Source organism: Elgaria multicarinata, chromosome 23 (genome assembly GCF_023053635.1).
Source record: "Elgaria multicarinata webbii isolate HBS135686 ecotype San Diego chromosome 23, rElgMul1.1.pri, whole genome shotgun sequence".
NCBI lineage: Eukaryota > Metazoa > Chordata > Lepidosauria > Squamata > Anguidae > Elgaria > Elgaria multicarinata.
This window is the reverse complement of record NC_086193.1, coordinates 8,311,560-8,329,113: the sequence shown is the minus strand read 5'-3', so window position 1 is coordinate 8,329,113 and position 17,554 is coordinate 8,311,560. Positions and strand designations below refer to the sequence as shown.

The following is a 17,554-nucleotide window of genomic DNA, read 5'->3' as shown; positions in this document are numbered from 1 at the left end:
AAATTCAATTTGTAATAATTGTTCGAATGCACTGTACTTTTAATATACCAAATAATAATTTTATGCCAAACCAACTTGGACTTAATTACATTTTATGTTCCTAAAGTAACAAAGTGACTTTCAATCTGTAAAAAGTGCTATTTATTTATTTATTACATTTTTATACCGCCCAATAGCCAAAGCTCTCTGGGCGGTTCACAAAAATATTGCATTTTATTGCTAATATTGCATTTTCGCCATTTCCCCCGAAAATTACTGTTTTCGCCCAAAACCTTCCGGAAAAAACCCCGTGTTTTTTCCATGGCTTCAAAATTTCCGGAAATTTTACATCTCTTGTTTTGAGACGGTAGATTTCCACTGAATGTTAGGAGAAACCTATTGACGGAAGGAGCAGTTTGGCAATGGGAGAGATTCACAGGAGGCCTGAACATCTCTCAGCTCAAGAGCAGAACCCTATTTCAGAGAAGCTTCCGGGCGCTGCGTTCCAATGCCGGGTGGGACCTATGCATGTTTGGCTTTAAAGTGCAATCCTATGCATGTTTAGAGAGAGAAAAGTCCTACAAATCTGCACAGGATTGCAGCTGAGAGCTCTCAGCACCAGTTACTAAGCTGTAGGTGACGCATTTCAGCCTTTCAGGCTGGGGGAAGCCCTGCACCAAAACCACAATTGCCCAAGGCTTTGTGATTGGAGCAGGTAAGAGGGGAGGGCCAGGGCCTTCTGGGGAAAGGTAGACTACAACAAATTACTAAAAGAAGACAAATTCCAATCAATTTGGGCAAAATCATGTGATCTACCACAAAACCAGCACAGGTCCGCAAAACGACATTAAAGGATTTTGTTTTACTTTTCTCTTTATGTTACCTATTTATTTATTCATCCAATCTTTGCTTATTGATTTTAGAGAAAGAAGTGAAACTTTTATTCTTTTAAATATAGGATATGAAGACGTGGGGGGAAGGAACTGAAAGAGAATGGGGGGACAGGGTGGGTATTTACTGTTTGCATTGTACTGAAAAATGGGGAGGGGGAGACATCTAAAAAAACCTGTTAATATTTTTAAAAAACAAACAAACAGCAAATATTCCAGCTCAGTATTTTTCAAATCTAGCAGAGGTGGGAGGAAACCTGGTAGCCTACAAAATCCCCCACCGCCCCAAATTTAGGATTCTAATGTGAATGGGTGCGTGAGAGATGAGATACATCGAGTCCAGCATTCTCCAGTGAGTAATCCCTCTGCTCCAGATTAATAGGAGCAGGGCTGCAACAGAGGGGGCACACTGCTTGTGCTCAGAGACACTCTTGCTCCAGGGCGAGCAGCGGGGTGCATGTGTGCTGTCAAATTATCGCTCAACTCCCGTCCCCATGTTAAGTTGCCCTTTATTTGGGTGCTGCAGAAAAATCGTTGCTCCTTCGGCCTTGGGGCACAATGTCGGAAGGTTTGCTTTTGGGTTTGTTTTCATCTCTTCTCCTGCCTAAATTATCCCAGCTTTTTGTACCATTCCTCCTGCGACTTATCCTCCTAACGACCAGGCTAGGTAGGCACCTCGCTGGCGCGGTTTAGATTCTATTCACCCAAAGATGGTGGTGGGGGTCACAGGGTTCTCGGTCCGCAGCTTCCTGCCCGCCCACCCCCAAAGGCACCAAGGGAGAAAAGGATCCGACAGATCAAATCCCCCTGCCAAGGTGTTATAGAAATGATTTGGTGCAGCAGCCTCTCTCTTATTCCCCAGGTCTCTCCCCCCCCCCTCCCCACCAACAGCCCGTAAAAGCAGCTTTTAAAAAATGAAAACGCCAAGACGCGTGCCCAAGCAACGTGCTCTCTTTGGTTCAAAGTGCTTCTCTCAGCTAGGGAAAGGAGGCAGGAGGAAGCAAAACAATTGGGGGGTGGGGACGGGGGCGAAAAGCAAGAAACGGTAGGGGGAAGGGGGGGACTTACGGGACCTGGGTCTCTGTCTGGTCGCCATAGCAACATGGAGCAGCAACAGGGCAAGGATGAAAGAGAGAAAGAGAGAGATTTTTTTTAGTATGAGAAATAGAGGAACATCTTCGCTTCCACACACACCAATATACATGGCATACACATTGGCTTGTAAATTCTCAACCTCCCTATTTCTAAGTGGATAAGAATGGGATTGTAGGGCCTTAGCAAGAAGAGACATGGGATAGAACCACACAATTATCTCTTCCCTCCTTCGGCCCGGCTGAATCGTAAAGATCGTGCCTGTAGTCACCCATGGTGAGCGACAATTGCCTCCAGGTGACTAGCTAAGAAGGCTTTACAAAAGTAGTTTCCCCTCTTCGGCCACAAATAATTTATACAGGCGACTAATTCAGAAATAACGAAGTACAGCCCTAAGCATGCAGATTTAGGATTGCCATTGTGTTCTGGGGGTCCCAGCCTGAGACAGGTGTGTCTAGGATTGCAGCCTAACTAATTAACACAGGCTAGTGCTAGTTTGGCGTCCCTGGACTCATTTTTGGGGAAAAAACACTGCTGCATTTATGCATCATTTATTTTCAGAAACATCTAAGATGTTTCCCCCCTCAGTAGTTTTTCTGAATCTTTAAACACACACAGACGCGCACAATTTCTGAAACATTGAATATCTTGCTCTGTCAAGCAACGGCGTAAAGGCATCGCAGCTTCCGTTAAAAGGGAGATTTCTGGCTGCTTGGCGAAAGGACACGAGCCATGAATAGGTGTAATCTTGGCCTCTGCTAGAGGTAGTGTGAAACTCCGTAGTGCCCTGTTCTTCCACTCTTCTAGTGCCCAAGGACACTATTTTGCACTTGCCTCCAAGTAGAAGAGCAAGTAAAAATACCTAAATAGGTCCCAGAAGTGCTGACCTGAGCCACCTTCCTTAAGCATATATAATCCTGGTGCCCTGCAGGTGAGTGGGAGTGCAAGTCCCATCATCCCCAAATAACATGGCCATGAGTTGCAGTCCAATCCATCTGGAGGGCACTAACTTGGGGGAGGCTGCTAGAAGTAGACCGGCCAGGTGGGACTCACAAGAGCCACCAATTGCTGTAAAGTCATCCTTGCTTTTCTGCTACTTCGCCACAATACCTAAAGGGAGCCTCCATGCACAGGCACAGTCTATCCATGGGAATCCATGTTCCCCAGCAACTGGCGCACATAGGCAGCAAATGGCCACCAGGATTAGTAGCCATGGGTAGCGTTCTCTTCCAAGGTTTTGCCTGTCCGGATTGGGGGGCGCTGCTACATCTTGTGGAAGAGAAATCCGTGAAGAAGCCTGGCCCCTTACCTCTGTGATCTGAGTCAAGCAGCCCCCTGTCATCCTTGGCGATAAACTGAGCCTGGGCGCCCAGTGCTCCGGACAGGGTCAACAGCCCGGATGCTCCGCCAATGGTGGCCAAGCTGGCCGACTGCATGCTGGAGGGGTGTGGGGTCAGCGGGATGGGGGGCGCGTGGTGCGAGAGGTGCTGGGCCTGCAGCTGATGCTGGTGGGAGACAGAAGCGGCTTTAAAAAGAGGGAGGCAAAGAGAGACGTCAGAAGCAGCGCAACCCAGTGGCTAGAGGGCATTGGGGCTTTTAACCTAAAAGACACGGGTTTAAAAGTGGACTCAGTTGAGCATGCCTGGCTCCACTTTGGAAGGGGTGCAGCTCAGCTTTGACTGCAGAAGGTCCCAGGGTCAATCCTGGCGTCTCTAAGCAGGCTGGGGAAGATGCCCTGGAAAGCCGCCGCCAGTCAGTGTGGACCGGCACTGATTTTATTCCGGCGCCAAGGGAAAACGTGGCTTTTTAACAAAGCTTTTCATGGTTAACTTCACTAAGATGGCACATTGTTTTAACTGTTTTAATTGTTTTTCCTGCCTTTAAATTATATATTGTTTTTATTATTGATTTTATTTTATTTATTACAATTTTATACCGCCCAATAGCCGAAGCTCTCTGGGCGGTTTTAACTTGGTTCATGGTTTAATTTGCTTTTAGCTGTGTATATTTATTGTTTTATACTATATGCTTTTATCTGTATGCCGCCCTGAGATCTTAATGATATAGGGCGGGATATACATGTTTTAAATAAAATAAATAAATAAACCCCCACTGGCCCCCACCCCCCTGCCAGGCCCCTCCCCCTACGCCATCCCCACCCACTTTTACATTTTTGCTGTGCAGGGAGGAAAACTCCAGGGCTTTCTGTGCACACAGAGAGAGACTGAAACAGTGTTCAAAGGAGGGCAACCAGGATGATCAGGGGTCTGGAAACAAAGCCCTGTGAGGAGAGGCTGAAAGAACTGGGCATGTTTAGCCTGGAGAAGAGAAGATTGAGGGGAGACATGAGAGCACTCTTCAAAGACTTAAAAGGTTGTCACACAGAGGAGGGCCAGGATCTCTTCTCCATCCTCCCAGAGTGCATTAATGGGCTCAAGTGACAGGAAGCCAGATTCCAGCTGGACATCAGGAAAAACTTCCTGACTGTTAGAGCAGCACGACAATGGAACCAGTGACCTAGGGAGGTTGTGGGCTCTCCCACACTAGAGGCCTTCAAGAGGCAGCTGGACATCCATCTGTAAAGGATGCTTTAGGGTGGATTCCTGCATTGAGCAGGGGGTTGGACTCGATGGCCTTGTAGGCCCCTTCCAACTCTGCTATTCTACGATTCTATGACACGCTCCACCAAGCAGATGAGTCCCTTTCTCCGCGCAGAGAGGGTTGCGGAGCTCCGTGGAAAATGTACTAAAGAAGTCAAAGTCCGTAGGCCAAAGAGAGCTGGGTTCTGCCGTTGGCACACACGCCCCTGGGGCCGTGTGTGTGTGTGTGCTACCTCCAAGCATAAAATCTTGACCTGTGCTAGCCATAGAGACAGACGAGAAATGGGAGCATCAGGGTTAAAAGGCCCAGCTACAAATCAGGAACTTAAATTCTGCTGGCTGGAGCAGGCTGAGAGCTGTAGACCAAGACATTTGGAGGGCTCTAGGTTGGGGAACCTGCCCTAAAGCCCATCCCACAGTATTTTCTCAGCCTCAGCCCTAACGCCTGCCACCTGCCGGATGGGAAGAATAAGAACACTGGTCTACCTTACAGGGCTGCTATGAGGATTTTTGAAGACAACAGGTGGAAAACACTTTGAATTCTCTCAGAAGCGTTACGTAAAAGCTCCGTTCTTTTACTACTGAGTGGGCTGTGGGAAGCTAAACGCTCTGGGAAGGACCTTGATTATGTCCACAAATCCCAGCTGCTGACTCCCTTCAAATCGTACCCCCTCCTCCCCAGGCCTATATACACAAAACATTTGGGATTTCTAGGTCCATCTGGAAGTATCTGTTTTGCGTGGGTCAGCCATTCAGTAAACCCCAAGCCCTTCCTCAATATATTTGCGCATATTATCAGCATATCTGGGTTGGGACCTTGGCGGGAAAAGACGAACGCTTCCACACAATCCAGAGATCTCAAGTTTGGTATCCCCACGGCTGAAAGCTTATGAAAGCCTGGATGAGGGACATTTTGTACGTCTTAACTGTCAATTCACCTCACAACAGAGGCCAGCGAATTCACTACAGAACATAAAACCACAAATTTGGGGGTGATGGGAGTCCGGGGGAATTTCCCACAGTACCCAGGATGGTATCGTAGCAGCCCGGAAAGTATATCTCCATTGGCAGGACACCAACGGAATCCAACCCACCCACCCCTGACAAACGAGAAGGATCTTGGAATTGTTGTAGATCGCAAGCTGAATATGAGCCAACAGTGCGATATGGCTGCAAGAAAGGCAAATGCTATTTTGGGCTGTGTTAATAGAAGTATAGCTTCCAAATCACGTGAGGTCCTGGTTCCTCTCTATTCGGCCCTGGTTAGGCCTCATCTAGAGTATTGCGTCCAGTTCTGGGCTCCACAATTCAAGAAGGACACAGACAAGCTGGAGCGTGTTCAGAGGAGGGCAACCAGGACGATCAGGAGTCTGGAAACAAAGCCCTATGAAGAGAGAGACTGAAAGAACTGGGCATGTTTAGCCTGGAGAAGAGAAGACTGAGTGGAGACATGAGAGCACTCTTCAAATACTTAAAAGGTTGTCACACAGAGGAGGGCCAGGATCTCTTCTCGATCCTCCCAGAGTGCAGGACACGGAATAATGGGCTGAAGTTAAAGGAAGCCAAATTCCAGCTGGACATCAGGAAAAACTTCCTGACTGTTAGAGCAGTACGACAATGGAATCAGCTACCTAGGGAGGTTGTGGAGGACACAATAAAGTCATTCAAGAGACAGCTGGACAACCATTTGTCAGGAATGCTTTAGGGTGGATTCCTGCATTGAGCGGGGGGTTGGACTTGATGGCCTTGTAGGCCCCTTCCAACTCTGCTATTCTATGATTCTATGACATAACGTGCAGAAAGTTCCATGTATGTTGATTAACGCAAAGCAGTTTCCTAATTGCCCAGGCATGGGGTTTTGTTTTCCAAATGAGGCGCCCACCTCTTTTGCACCCAAGAATATCCTCACGTCAATTCAGGGTGCCGCTTTGCCCAACTGCTTTGGGCCAGGTAGGGAGATGGGGACCAGGTCCACGTGGTACGCAGGTCAACCAAGGAGGAAACCCTCCCGTAGCCTGGACGGCCGATTTCTCTCCCATTCCCTCCCACCGCAGCTCCCCAGGTTTTTAGTTTTGATTGTAATTTTACTTTTAAGTGCACGGGTTTTGACAGAGCCCACGAAAATGGGTCAGCTTTTCCCTTCCCCAGCCTTTTAAATGAAATATCACTGCTCGTGCTCCAAAAGGAGGAAGAAGAAAAACGGAGATGAAAAGAGCAGCTTCCAAAGAGGCAGCCGGTGGCGAACCGATGCCCTTCCCTCAGCTGTTAACCCAGGTTACCGCAATCCGGTTCCCCCATCTGGATCTCGCCTCCTGGCCCTCCGCACACAACTGTTCCATTCCCTCACTTCTGACAACGCCCGCCCGCTGCCGATACAGCCTTTTAGCACTTCAAAGTTATCCCCCCCCCCATTCCTTCCCCAATCCTCTTTTCCGTGAAGTAATTACATTCAGTAGAACCAGAGTTAAGAAGTAACTCACTGGGCAGGGAGTCAATGCATTCTCTCTCCCTCCCTGTATTCTCCCACTGTACTGCAAGTGTTTGGAATAGCACAATCTCAGTTTTTCCATTTGGAAACAACACACACACACACACACACACACACACACACACACACACACACACACCAGAGCCAAGTTTCGAGTCCCTAAGAAAAGCGTCTCCCGCATCGCGGATAGAGGCGGCATGCTTTGGGGCGAACTTCAGCAATAAAGCATCGCTTCCAGAGGGTGCAAGGGTGAAGAACGGCCCTGCCCTCTGTATTTCTACACACGTGCTCCTAATCTCCACATGCAAAGAATCACGGGGAAACCCAACGGCCAGCCTCCGCCAATAGTGCTCAGTTCTATCAGCACGTCTGCTACAGGAGGGATTGGGGGACATGAGAAAGGGACCTACTCATGGAACACTCCCAGCAGGAGCTGGCTGGAAGGAGGCCAGACCAGTTCAGGGACTCATTAAGCAGACATAACAGGCAGCCTCCTCTGCAGGTGGGAAAATTTCTCAGTAACTTCGTAGTGGGAGTGATGGTACTGTCGAATGGAAAAACACGACAGAGTGACCTGGGCCCAAGCAAAGGTTCCATGAGAAGAGGCATGGCCAGGACAGAGGGTCATAGGCAGAGGCAACGGGCAGCCCCCTCTGTACCTAGGAGATTTGGATAAATCCAGCACTCAAAATCCAATTCTTTTTGACACACCAGATCTCTTATGGCAGGCTAGCGAATCACAGCATAGAAGCCAAGAACCAAGGTTTAAAGCCATGAAAAAACACCACCGACAAAGTCCTAAATGGAAAGCACCTGTGTCTTGCATCACAGGCCGTAGGGATGCAGGAAGAGGCCTTATTCCGAGACAGGGCTTTGCTCCCTCTCACATAGTACTGTCTGCACCAGGCAAGAGGAACCCAAAGCCCTGAAAATGTGATCCAGTGGAGGCTGGTGGCTCCAATGTCCATGGGCGGTGAAGCTGCTCTGGATTTCAGTCAGACTTCTAAAGGAGCTATCCAAGGTGCTGAACCTATTTTGGGAATGGGGTTCAGCACTTTGAATTGCTCCTTTAGAGATGTGACTGAAACCTGGAGCAGATTCATTGCCCCACTGACATTGGAGCCACCAGCCTCCACTGTGTGATTGGACTTCCAACTCCCATCAGGCCCAGCCGATACTGCCAACAGTAAACAATGATGGGACCTGTAGTTCAACAACTTGGGTACAGTGGTTCCCAAACAGCAGCCTATAGGGTACAGTGGTTCCCTATAAACATTTGAATTTCATGAAACGGAACATTTTCTATAAGCATGCAAAGCTGCAAAACATGAAAATTTCAAAAAGTGTCCACAATTTTGGCCACTGCTGTAAACTGGCTGGCAGAGGTGGCCTGGGAGAACCGTCGCCTGCAGGGGAGGGGGGCCTATTGCCTGGGGGCTTGGAGGAGGAGGAGGAAGAAGGGGGTGTCAGCTGCTGATGCCTACCTGCCTGCTTTTCCAGGCTGTGTGCTATGTGTCTTGGAGGGAGGACACGGGGCCAAGTGGGGGGGATCTGAGGGATGCTCAATCAGCGTAGTGACGGGTAGAGGGAGATCTGGCATCGTGTGAAGGACTTGCCAGGTAAGGGGAACGCCGCCCAGACAGCGAACAGCTGTGCCTTGTTCCGGTCCTCCTTGTACCTGCAGGTATGTTGGTTGCTCTATCAGCCAGCCCTTGGGTCTCCTGATGCTGCTTTTAAATGCCAGATCGGTGCATAATAAGACCTCCCTCATCCACAACTTAATTGTGGATGAGGCAGTTGATCTGGCTTGTAAAACCGAGACCTGGGTGGGGGAGCAGGGAGGGGTCAGTCTCTCCCAGCTAGGCCCACCGGGGTACTTGGTTCAGCATCAGGGTAGACTTGAGGGCCAGGGAGGGGGCTTGCTTAGGTCTATAGGAACTCCATCTCCCTTTGCAGGCTCCCTGCCCATGTGACTGGAGTGTTTGCACCTTGTGTTGGGCCAATGGGACAGATTAGGGATTCTGTTGGTGTACCGCCCACCCCGCTGCTCAACAGACTCCCTAAGTGAGCTGACGGAGGTGGTCCTGGGTGCGCTGTTGAGGCCCTCTAGACCAGTGGTTCCCAAACTTTCTCAGGTCACCGCCCCCTTGGTTCCACAAACTCATGCCCAGTGCCCCCCTACCCTACACTATAAAAATCATTATTCAGAATAGTGGTTTTCAATGACCCACTAAGGAAGATAATAGCAATAAAATTCAAACCAGTAACAATTAATTGAATATTTATTCAAAATCCAAAGCACCCTCTGCAGGCTTGCTGAGGGAGGGAGGGAAAAGAGAGCGAACGCCTGTTTTGCAGCCGGCGTGGCAGGGCACACCAAGCAGGGTATGTCTCTTCATTAGCGTTTTGGTGCTTTTGAAACATTTAAATTCACCGTTAAAAGGACTCTTCTCAAACGGTATTAATACACGGATTCTTCCCCTACATGGCTTGGGACCAAACTACCTTCTCCCATAAAAATGTCCGTGGGTTTTAAGACCTTCTGGAGAGGCGCTTCTCGGAAAAGACCACCTCGAGCGCCCCCTGCCACCTCTTTGCCCCTTAGCACCCCCCTGCCGCCCCTTGCCTCTTAATGCCCCCTATGCAATCCCACCGCCCCCAAGGGGGCAGTACCGCCCACTTTGGGAACCACTGCTCTAGACTGTTGGTTCTGGGGGATGTCAACGTTCACACCAAGGGCACTATCTGGGGCAGCTCAGGGTTTCATGGTTTCCATGACAACCATGGGACTGGCCCAACATGCCACTGGCCCAACGCATGTAGCGGGACAAACCCTAGACCTGTTTTTTTCAACTGGACCTGGAGATGGTGATCTGGAAGTGGGGGACTTTACATCAGTCCCTTTATTATGGTCAGATCACCACCTGATGAGGTTTAGACTTACAGCAGCTTTTCCCCTCTGCAAGGGTGGGGGACCCATTAAGATGGTCCGGCCCGGGAGGCTAATTGATCCGGATGGTTTCCAGAGGGCTCTGGGGAGTTTTCCAGCTGATAGGGCTGGTGCTCCTGTCGAAACCCTGGTTGATCTGTGGAATACAGAAATGACCCGGGCAGTTGACATGATTGCTCTTGAGCGCCCTCCTGTGTAGAGCTCGTACGGCTCCATGGTCTACCCCAGAGCTGAGAGTGATGTAACAAAACAGGAGACGGCTTGAGTACAGATGGAGACAAACTCCTAGTGAATGCAGTCAAACACTGATGAGTACCTACAGTAAGGCATATTCAGGGGCAGTGAGGGCAGCAAAAAAAACCCCACCAATATTTTGCTGCCACTACTGAATCATCAATCTGCTGCCCAGCGGAGCTTTTCAGAGTTGTCCGGGGGTTATTGCGTGCTGGCCTCAAGGACACTGTAGAACCTTCTGAGGCCCAGTGTAATCTATTTGCTAGGCACTTCCAGAATAAAATCTCCTGCACCTGCCAGGACTTGGACTCCAGAGTTACAGCAGGTGAATCAGGTGAAATACCTAGAGGACAATCTTGTCCAGTTTTCTTGGATGAGTTTCAGCTGGTACAGCTCAAGGCTGTTGACAAGGTGCTTGGACATGTTCGTGCAACCACCTCTGTATTGGATCCTTGTCCCTCTTGTCTACTATAAGGTAGCATGGATGGAACAGCCGGCTGGGCCAAGGAAGCGATTAATGCCTCTTTGTGAGAGGCAGTGGTCCCGGGCTGCGGTAGTGAGACCCGTCCTGAAGAAATTTTCCCTGGACCCTGAAAATCTTAGTAACTACCGGCCAGTAGCAAATGTTCCATTCCTCGGCAAGGTCCTTGAGTGGGTGGTTGTGACCCAGGTCCAGGTACTCTTGGATGAGACCAATTATCTGGATCCATTTCAATCAGGTTTCAGGCTTGGTTTTGGTACGGAAACAGCCCCGGTGACCCTGTATGATGACCTATGCTGGGAGAAAGACAGGAGGAATGTGACTCTGTTGATTCTCCTAGATCTCTCAGCGGCTTTTGATACCATCGACCATGGTATCCTTCTGGAACGTCTGGCTGAACTGGGAGTGGGAGGCACTGCATTGCAGTGGTTCCGCTCCTACTTGACAGATCGGATCCAGAAGGTGGCGCTTAGGGAACATTGCTCAGCCCCCGTGGATTTTCCAGTATGGGGTTCCGCAGGGGTCAATTTCCCCCCTTCCTCATAGAATCACAGAATCATAGAATAGCAGAGTTGGAAGGAGCCTACAAGGCCATCGAGTCCAACCCCCTGCGCAATGCAGAAATCCACCCTAAAGCATCCCTGACAGATGGTTGTCCAGCTGCCTCTTGAAGGTCTCTAGCATGGGAGAGCCCACCGCCTCCCTAGGTAACTGATTCCACTGTCGTACTGCTCTAACAGTCAGGAAGTTTTTCCTGATGTCCAGCTGGAATCTGGCTTCCTTTAACTTGAGCCTGTTATTCTGTGTCCTGCACTCCGGGAAGATTGAGAAGAGATCCTGGCCCTCCTCTGTGTGACAACCTTTTAAGTCTTTGAAGAGTGCTCTCATGTCTCCCCTCCATCTTCTCTTCTCCAGGCTAAACAGGCCCAGTTCTTTCAGTCTCTCTTCATAGGGCTTTGTTTCCAGACCCCTGATCATCCTGGTTGCCCTCCTCTGAACATGCTCCAGCTTGTCTGCGTCCTTCTTGTATTGTGGAGCCCAGAACTGGGCTCCACAACATCTGTTCAACATATACATGAAATCATTGACTGCGGTCATCCAGAGTTTGGAGTGTACTGTCATCAGTACACTGATGACACGCAGCTCTACTTCTCCTTTTCATCTTCAACAGGTGAGGCCGTGGATGTGCTGAACTGGAGCCTGTCTGCAACAATGGACTGGATGAGGGCTAATAAACTGAAACTCAATCCAGACAAGGCTGAGATGCTGCTGGTGGGTGGTTCTTCTGACTGGATAGTGGGTGTTCAACCTGTTCTGGATGGGGTTGCACTCCCCCTGAAGGAGCAGGTTTGTAGCTTGGGGGTTCTCCTAGAACCATCTCTGTCACTTGAAGCTCAGGTGGCCTTGGTGGAACGGAGTGCCTTCTACCAGCTTCGGTTGGTGGCTCATCTACGCCCCTATTTGGACAGGGATAACCTAGCTTCACTTGTCTATGCTCTAGTAAGCTCCAAGTTAGATTACTGCAATGCGCTCTACATGGGGTTTCCAGACCCCTGATCATCCTCATGGCCTCCTCTGAACACGCTCCAGCTTGTCACCATCCTTCTGGAAGAGGGGAATCAGTCCTTCATGCAATTTGGAAGCTATACTTCTATTAATGCAGCCCAAAATAGCATTTGCTTTTTTTGCAGCCACATCACACTGTCTGCTCATATTCAGCTTGTGATCTACAACAATTCCAAGACTCACTTGTAGTATTGCTGAGCCAAGTATCCCCCATCTTGTAACTGCTCATTCGGTTTCTTTCTCCTAGGTGTAGAACTTGGCATTTATCCCTATTAAATTTCATTCTGTTGTTTTCAGCCCAGCACTCCAGCCTATCAAGATCACTTTGAAGGTTACTTCCATCTTCCAGGGTATAAGCTTTTCCACCCAATTTTGTGTCATCTGCAAATTTGAGAAGCATTCCCTGCACCTGCTCATCCAAGTCATTAATAAAAATGTTGAAGAGCACTGGGCCCAGGACTGAGCCCTGCGGTACCTTTCTTGTTACCTCACCCAAGTTTGAGAAGGTACCATTGATAAGCACTCTTTGAGTCCAATTCTGTAGCCAACCGTGGATCCATCTAATAGTTGTTCCATCTAGCCCACTTTTAGCTAGTTTGTTGATCAGAATGTCATGTGGTGCTTTGTCAAAAGCTTTGCTGAAGTCAAGGTATATGACATCCACAGCATTCCCACAGTCCACAAAGGAGGTTAACCGATCAAAAAATGAGATCAGACAGGATTTGGTCTTGACAAATTCATCCTGGCTTCTAGTAATCACAGCATTGTTTTCAAGGTGCTTACACCTTTTTGCCCTTTTTGAAATTATGGACTACATTAGTCCTCCTCCAGTTGTCCAGCACTTCTCCTGTCTTCCATGATTTCGCAATGATAATAGACAGTGGTTCTGAGAGTTATTCTGCCAGCTCCTTTATTACTTTAGGATGCAGTTTATCAGACCCTGCAGATTTGAACTTGTTCAAAGAAATTAGATGTTGCTTGAACATTTATCAATCAGCTTGTACTTCATTTTTTCCAGGAGTGTGTGTCATAGATCCACTTTTGGGAGAAGATATTTCAGCCTTTGTCATCTGTTATCAATTTGCCATCCTCATTAAGCAATTGAACCATCATTTCTTTCCTCTGTCTTTTACTATTCACATATCTGAAGAAAGCCTTTTTATTGAGAGGAGACATGATAGCACTCTTCAAATACTTAAAAGGTTGTCACACAGAGGAGGGCCAGGATCTCTTCTCGATCCTCCCAGAGTGCAGGACACGGAATAACGGGCTCAAGTTACAGGAAGTCAGATTCCGGCTGGACATCAGGGAAAACGTCCTGACTGTTAGAGCAGTACGACAATGGAACCAGTGACCTAGGGAGGTTGTGGGCTCTCCCACACTAGAGGCCTTCAAGAGGCAGCTGGACAACCATCTGTCAGGGATGCTTTAGGGTGGATTCCTGCACTGAACAGGGAGTTGGATTCGATGGTCTTATAGGCCATCATGATTCTATTGCTTTTAGCATCCCTTGCTAGTATCAGCACATTCTCAGCTTTAGCCTTCCTGACGCCATTTCGGCACTTCTGTGCTACCTGTCTGTACTCTTCCTTCCACTTCCTGTATGTCTCCTTTTTTTGTTTTCAGGTCATTACTAAGCTTTTTGTGTAGCCTCATTGGTTTCGTCTGTTGTCTTCTATTTTTTCCCCTTGATGGTATTGCTTGTAATTGTGCCTTTAAAATTTCCTTTTTAAAAAAACTCCCACCAATCTTGGACTCCCTCATTTGGGCCACTTTCTGAGTTTATTAAGATTGGCTTTCCTGAAATCCAGAGAGTGTGTATGGCTACACTCAACTTTTGCTTCCTTTAAAATCAAGAACTCAAGTGTGACGTGGTCACTTTCCCCCAGAGTTCCTGCAACTGCCACTTTATCCACTAAGTCATTCCTATTGGTCAGTATCAAAGTCAAGGATAGCCGATTCTCTAGTTCCTTCCTCCACTTTCTGTAGGAGAAAATTATCAGCCACACGTCAGGAATTTCTTGGAAGGGCCGCTTTTGGCAGAATTTGTCTCCCAACAGATATCGGGGTAATTGAAGTCCCCCATCACTACTACATTGGATTTTCTTGAAACACTGGCAATTTGCTTTCAATTGCTGTATTCCAGTCATGGGAGTCATCCCACCGAGTTTCAGTTACACCTGTCAAGTCATATTTGCCTTCATGTATTAAGAGTTCAAGTTCGTTCTGTTTATTTCCCATAGTATATAGACATCCAAGACCATGTGCTTTATAGTCTGGCTTCGTTCTTACATTGTTGTGAATGCTATTTTGGGGCGCTATTGGAGCTGTTCTCTGTGTTATGGTGCATAAGCCTTCATCTATTGTTGCCTCCAAGTTTACGTCTCCCGCCCCCGTAGGATTCATTTAAAGCCCTCCTAATGAAGTTCAGCTATGTTCACCTGTGGCTGAACACATTCTTCCCAGCCCTTGTGAGGTGCAACCCGCCCCTTGCCAGCAGTCCATCGTCCAAGCAGCGTAGCACATGGTCCCAGAATCCAAATCTCTTACGTCAGCACCACCGTCGTAGCCAGTCATTCACTCAGAGTATTTTTCTTTCCCTTTCCAAGAACTGGGAGGATGGATGAGATTGTTGTTCCCCGCCTCAATCAAAATGGAGAGGCGGGTAAGAAATTATTATTATTATTATTATCTGGGCACCAAAGTTCTTGAGTTTCCTTCCCAGAGCTTCAAAGTGTGACGTGATTTCTTCGTAGCTCCACCTGGCAATATCATTTGTTCCCACATGGACGAGAAGAAAAGAGTATGTGTCCATGGGCTTTATAAGCTTTAAAAACCCTTCAGTCATCTCTAATCTGTCCTGCAGAGACAGAGCATACCTGGTGAGCCCATGGGTCTTCACGACATACTTGGGTTTCAATCCCATGACAACTACTCTTCCCTTCTCCTTGGTCAACTGACCTTTTGTCTCTTGTTCACTGTTGCATGGGGTCCCCTATAAGTGTTCCTCTGCAGGCTGTCCTCCAGCTTTTGAAGATGGTTCAGAAGCTGCAGCTTGTGCAAAATGCAGCAGCCAGATTGATAACGGGGACCAGAAGGTTTGAACATATAAGAGTGACCCTCCTATATGTTCACTCTGGCCCTCTTGCATTGGCTGCCTGTACATTTCTGAGCCTGATTCAAAGTACTGGTTTTAACCTGTAAAGCCTTACATGGCTCGGGACCACAATACCTGATGGAACACCTTTCCCGACATTAAACTACTTGTACACTACATTCAACATCTAAGGTCCTTCTCCAGGTGCCTACTCCGAGGGAAGCTTAGAGGATGGCAACAAGGGAGAGGGCCTTTTCTGTGGTGGCCCCCAAATTACAGAATGATCTCCCCAACGAAGCCCACCTGGCGCCACCATTGATATCTTTTCGGTGCCAGGTTAAAACTTTTCTTTTTTTCCCAGGCATTTAGCAATATGTGATGAGCTTTACTAATCCTACATTTGTCTTTAAAGTTGTTTATAGTTTTAAATGTATGTTTCTGTGTATGTTGTATGTTTTGGTAGTTTTAAATTTTGTATATTGTTTTTGAGTGTTTTAATCTTATGTAAACCACCCAGAGAGCTTCGGCTATGGGGAGGTATACAATAATAATAATAATAATAATAATAATAATAATAATGGGCTCTCCCACACTGGAGGCCTTCAAGAGGCAGCTGGACAACCATTTGTCAGGGATGCTTGAGGGTGGATTCCTGCATTGAGCAAGGGGTTGCACTCGATGGCCTTAGAGGCCCCTTCCAACTCTACTGTTCTATGATTCTAAGCCAAAGACATTGCTGGACATCAGGAAAAACTTCCTGACTGTTAGAGCAGTACAACAATGGAACCAGTGACCTAGGGAGGTGGTGGGCTCTCCCACACTAGAGGCCTTCAAGAGGCAGCTGGACAACCATTTGTCAGGGATGCTTTAGGGTGGATTCCTGCCTTGAGCGGGGGGTTGGACTCGATGGCCTTGTAGGCCCCTTCCAACTCTGCTATTCTATGATTCTATGATTCTCAATCCTCCCAGAGCGCAGGACATGGAATAATGGGCTCAAGTGACAGGAAGCCAGATTCCATCTGGACATCAGGAAAAACTTTCTGTTAGAGCAGTACAACAATGGAACCACTGACCTAGGGAGGTGGTGGGCTCTCCCACACTAGAGGCCTTCAAGAGGCAGCTGGACAACCCTCTGTCAGGGATGCTTTAATGTGGATTCCTGCATTGAGCAGGAGGTTGGTCTCGATGGCCTTGTAGGCCCCTTCCAACTCTGCTATTCTATGATTCTATGATGTCATACTTAAAACATGTTCAATTGTCAGGAAATTCCTGAATCTGTAAAAGACAGCATGACTTGGCAATGCCCCATCATGTCTGTCTAGAAAACCACCATGAGCAAGAAAGAGATGATGATGATGATGATGATAACAAGAACAACAACAAGCACCAAGTGGAAGCCAACACACAAAAGAAGCATTTTGGGATTCTCTTTCCGCCCACCCCAAGGGATTCAGCAAAACCTGAGCCTTCCAGAAGAGGCGCGAGAGGCATTTTTTAAAAATGATTTCAAACTGCTTTTTTGATGGACAGGGGAGGAGAAACCGAGCCCTTTGGGGCACCATGGATTGCGAGGACAAGCAAGTTAAATTATAAATGATCTCTTTAAAAACGACAACATGATAGGCTAGGAAATTGCATGCTTTGGAGCGCAGAAGCCCAAGCAAGACTTTCAGCAGCCAGGTGCAGGAGGAGATGGGGGGGGTGAGGCAGAGGGGGGGAGTTTCAATTATCATCTTCGTTATAATCCTGCTTCAGCTCTGAACATATAGACAGTGTGACAACAAATGAAGGAATACAGCGCATTTATGATTTGGTTTCCCCCCCCCCTCTCTTTTCCTTTCCCCCCTTTTTTCCCCTCTTTTCTTTTTAATTTTTCTTTTTCTACTTTGATGAATCTTCCTTCCCCTAGAAGTGGTATCAATCAACTTTTATTTTTTCTTCTTTGTATATTATACATATTCATATAACTGTTGGTTTGATATTGTTAGGGGATTGTATTCATTACTTTTTGTATCAATATACTATATATATATATTATTAAAAAGCATCTTAGTTATAAAATCCAGCCTCCTCTGTTCTCAGCAAGGGTCCTCAGAGCAGCTCACAATTAAATATTAACAAAACCACAATCCAGCAGCAAACCCCAAACATCCACAGCAGAAAAAAAAAAATCAATC

The 17,554-nt window shown here is 47.7% G+C and overlaps 1 protein-coding gene across 4 annotated transcripts in view; it reads right to left on the bottom strand.

Annotated features, from left to right (window-relative positions):
• LOC134412993 (transducin-like enhancer protein 1) overlaps positions 1-17,554 on the bottom strand; it is a 65,596-nt gene that overhangs the window by 23,354 nt on the left and 24,688 nt on the right. For all 4 annotated transcript variants that reach the window (XM_063147009.1, XM_063147010.1, XM_063147011.1 and 1 more), the window contains 2 exons: positions 3,271-3,466; positions 1,938-1,954 (listed from right to left, as the gene is read on the bottom strand). In XM_063147009.1, coding sequence (XP_063003079.1) covers positions 1,938-1,954; positions 3,271-3,466 — 213 coding nt within the window. The remainder of the gene's footprint in view (positions 1-1,937; positions 1,955-3,270; positions 3,467-17,554) is intronic.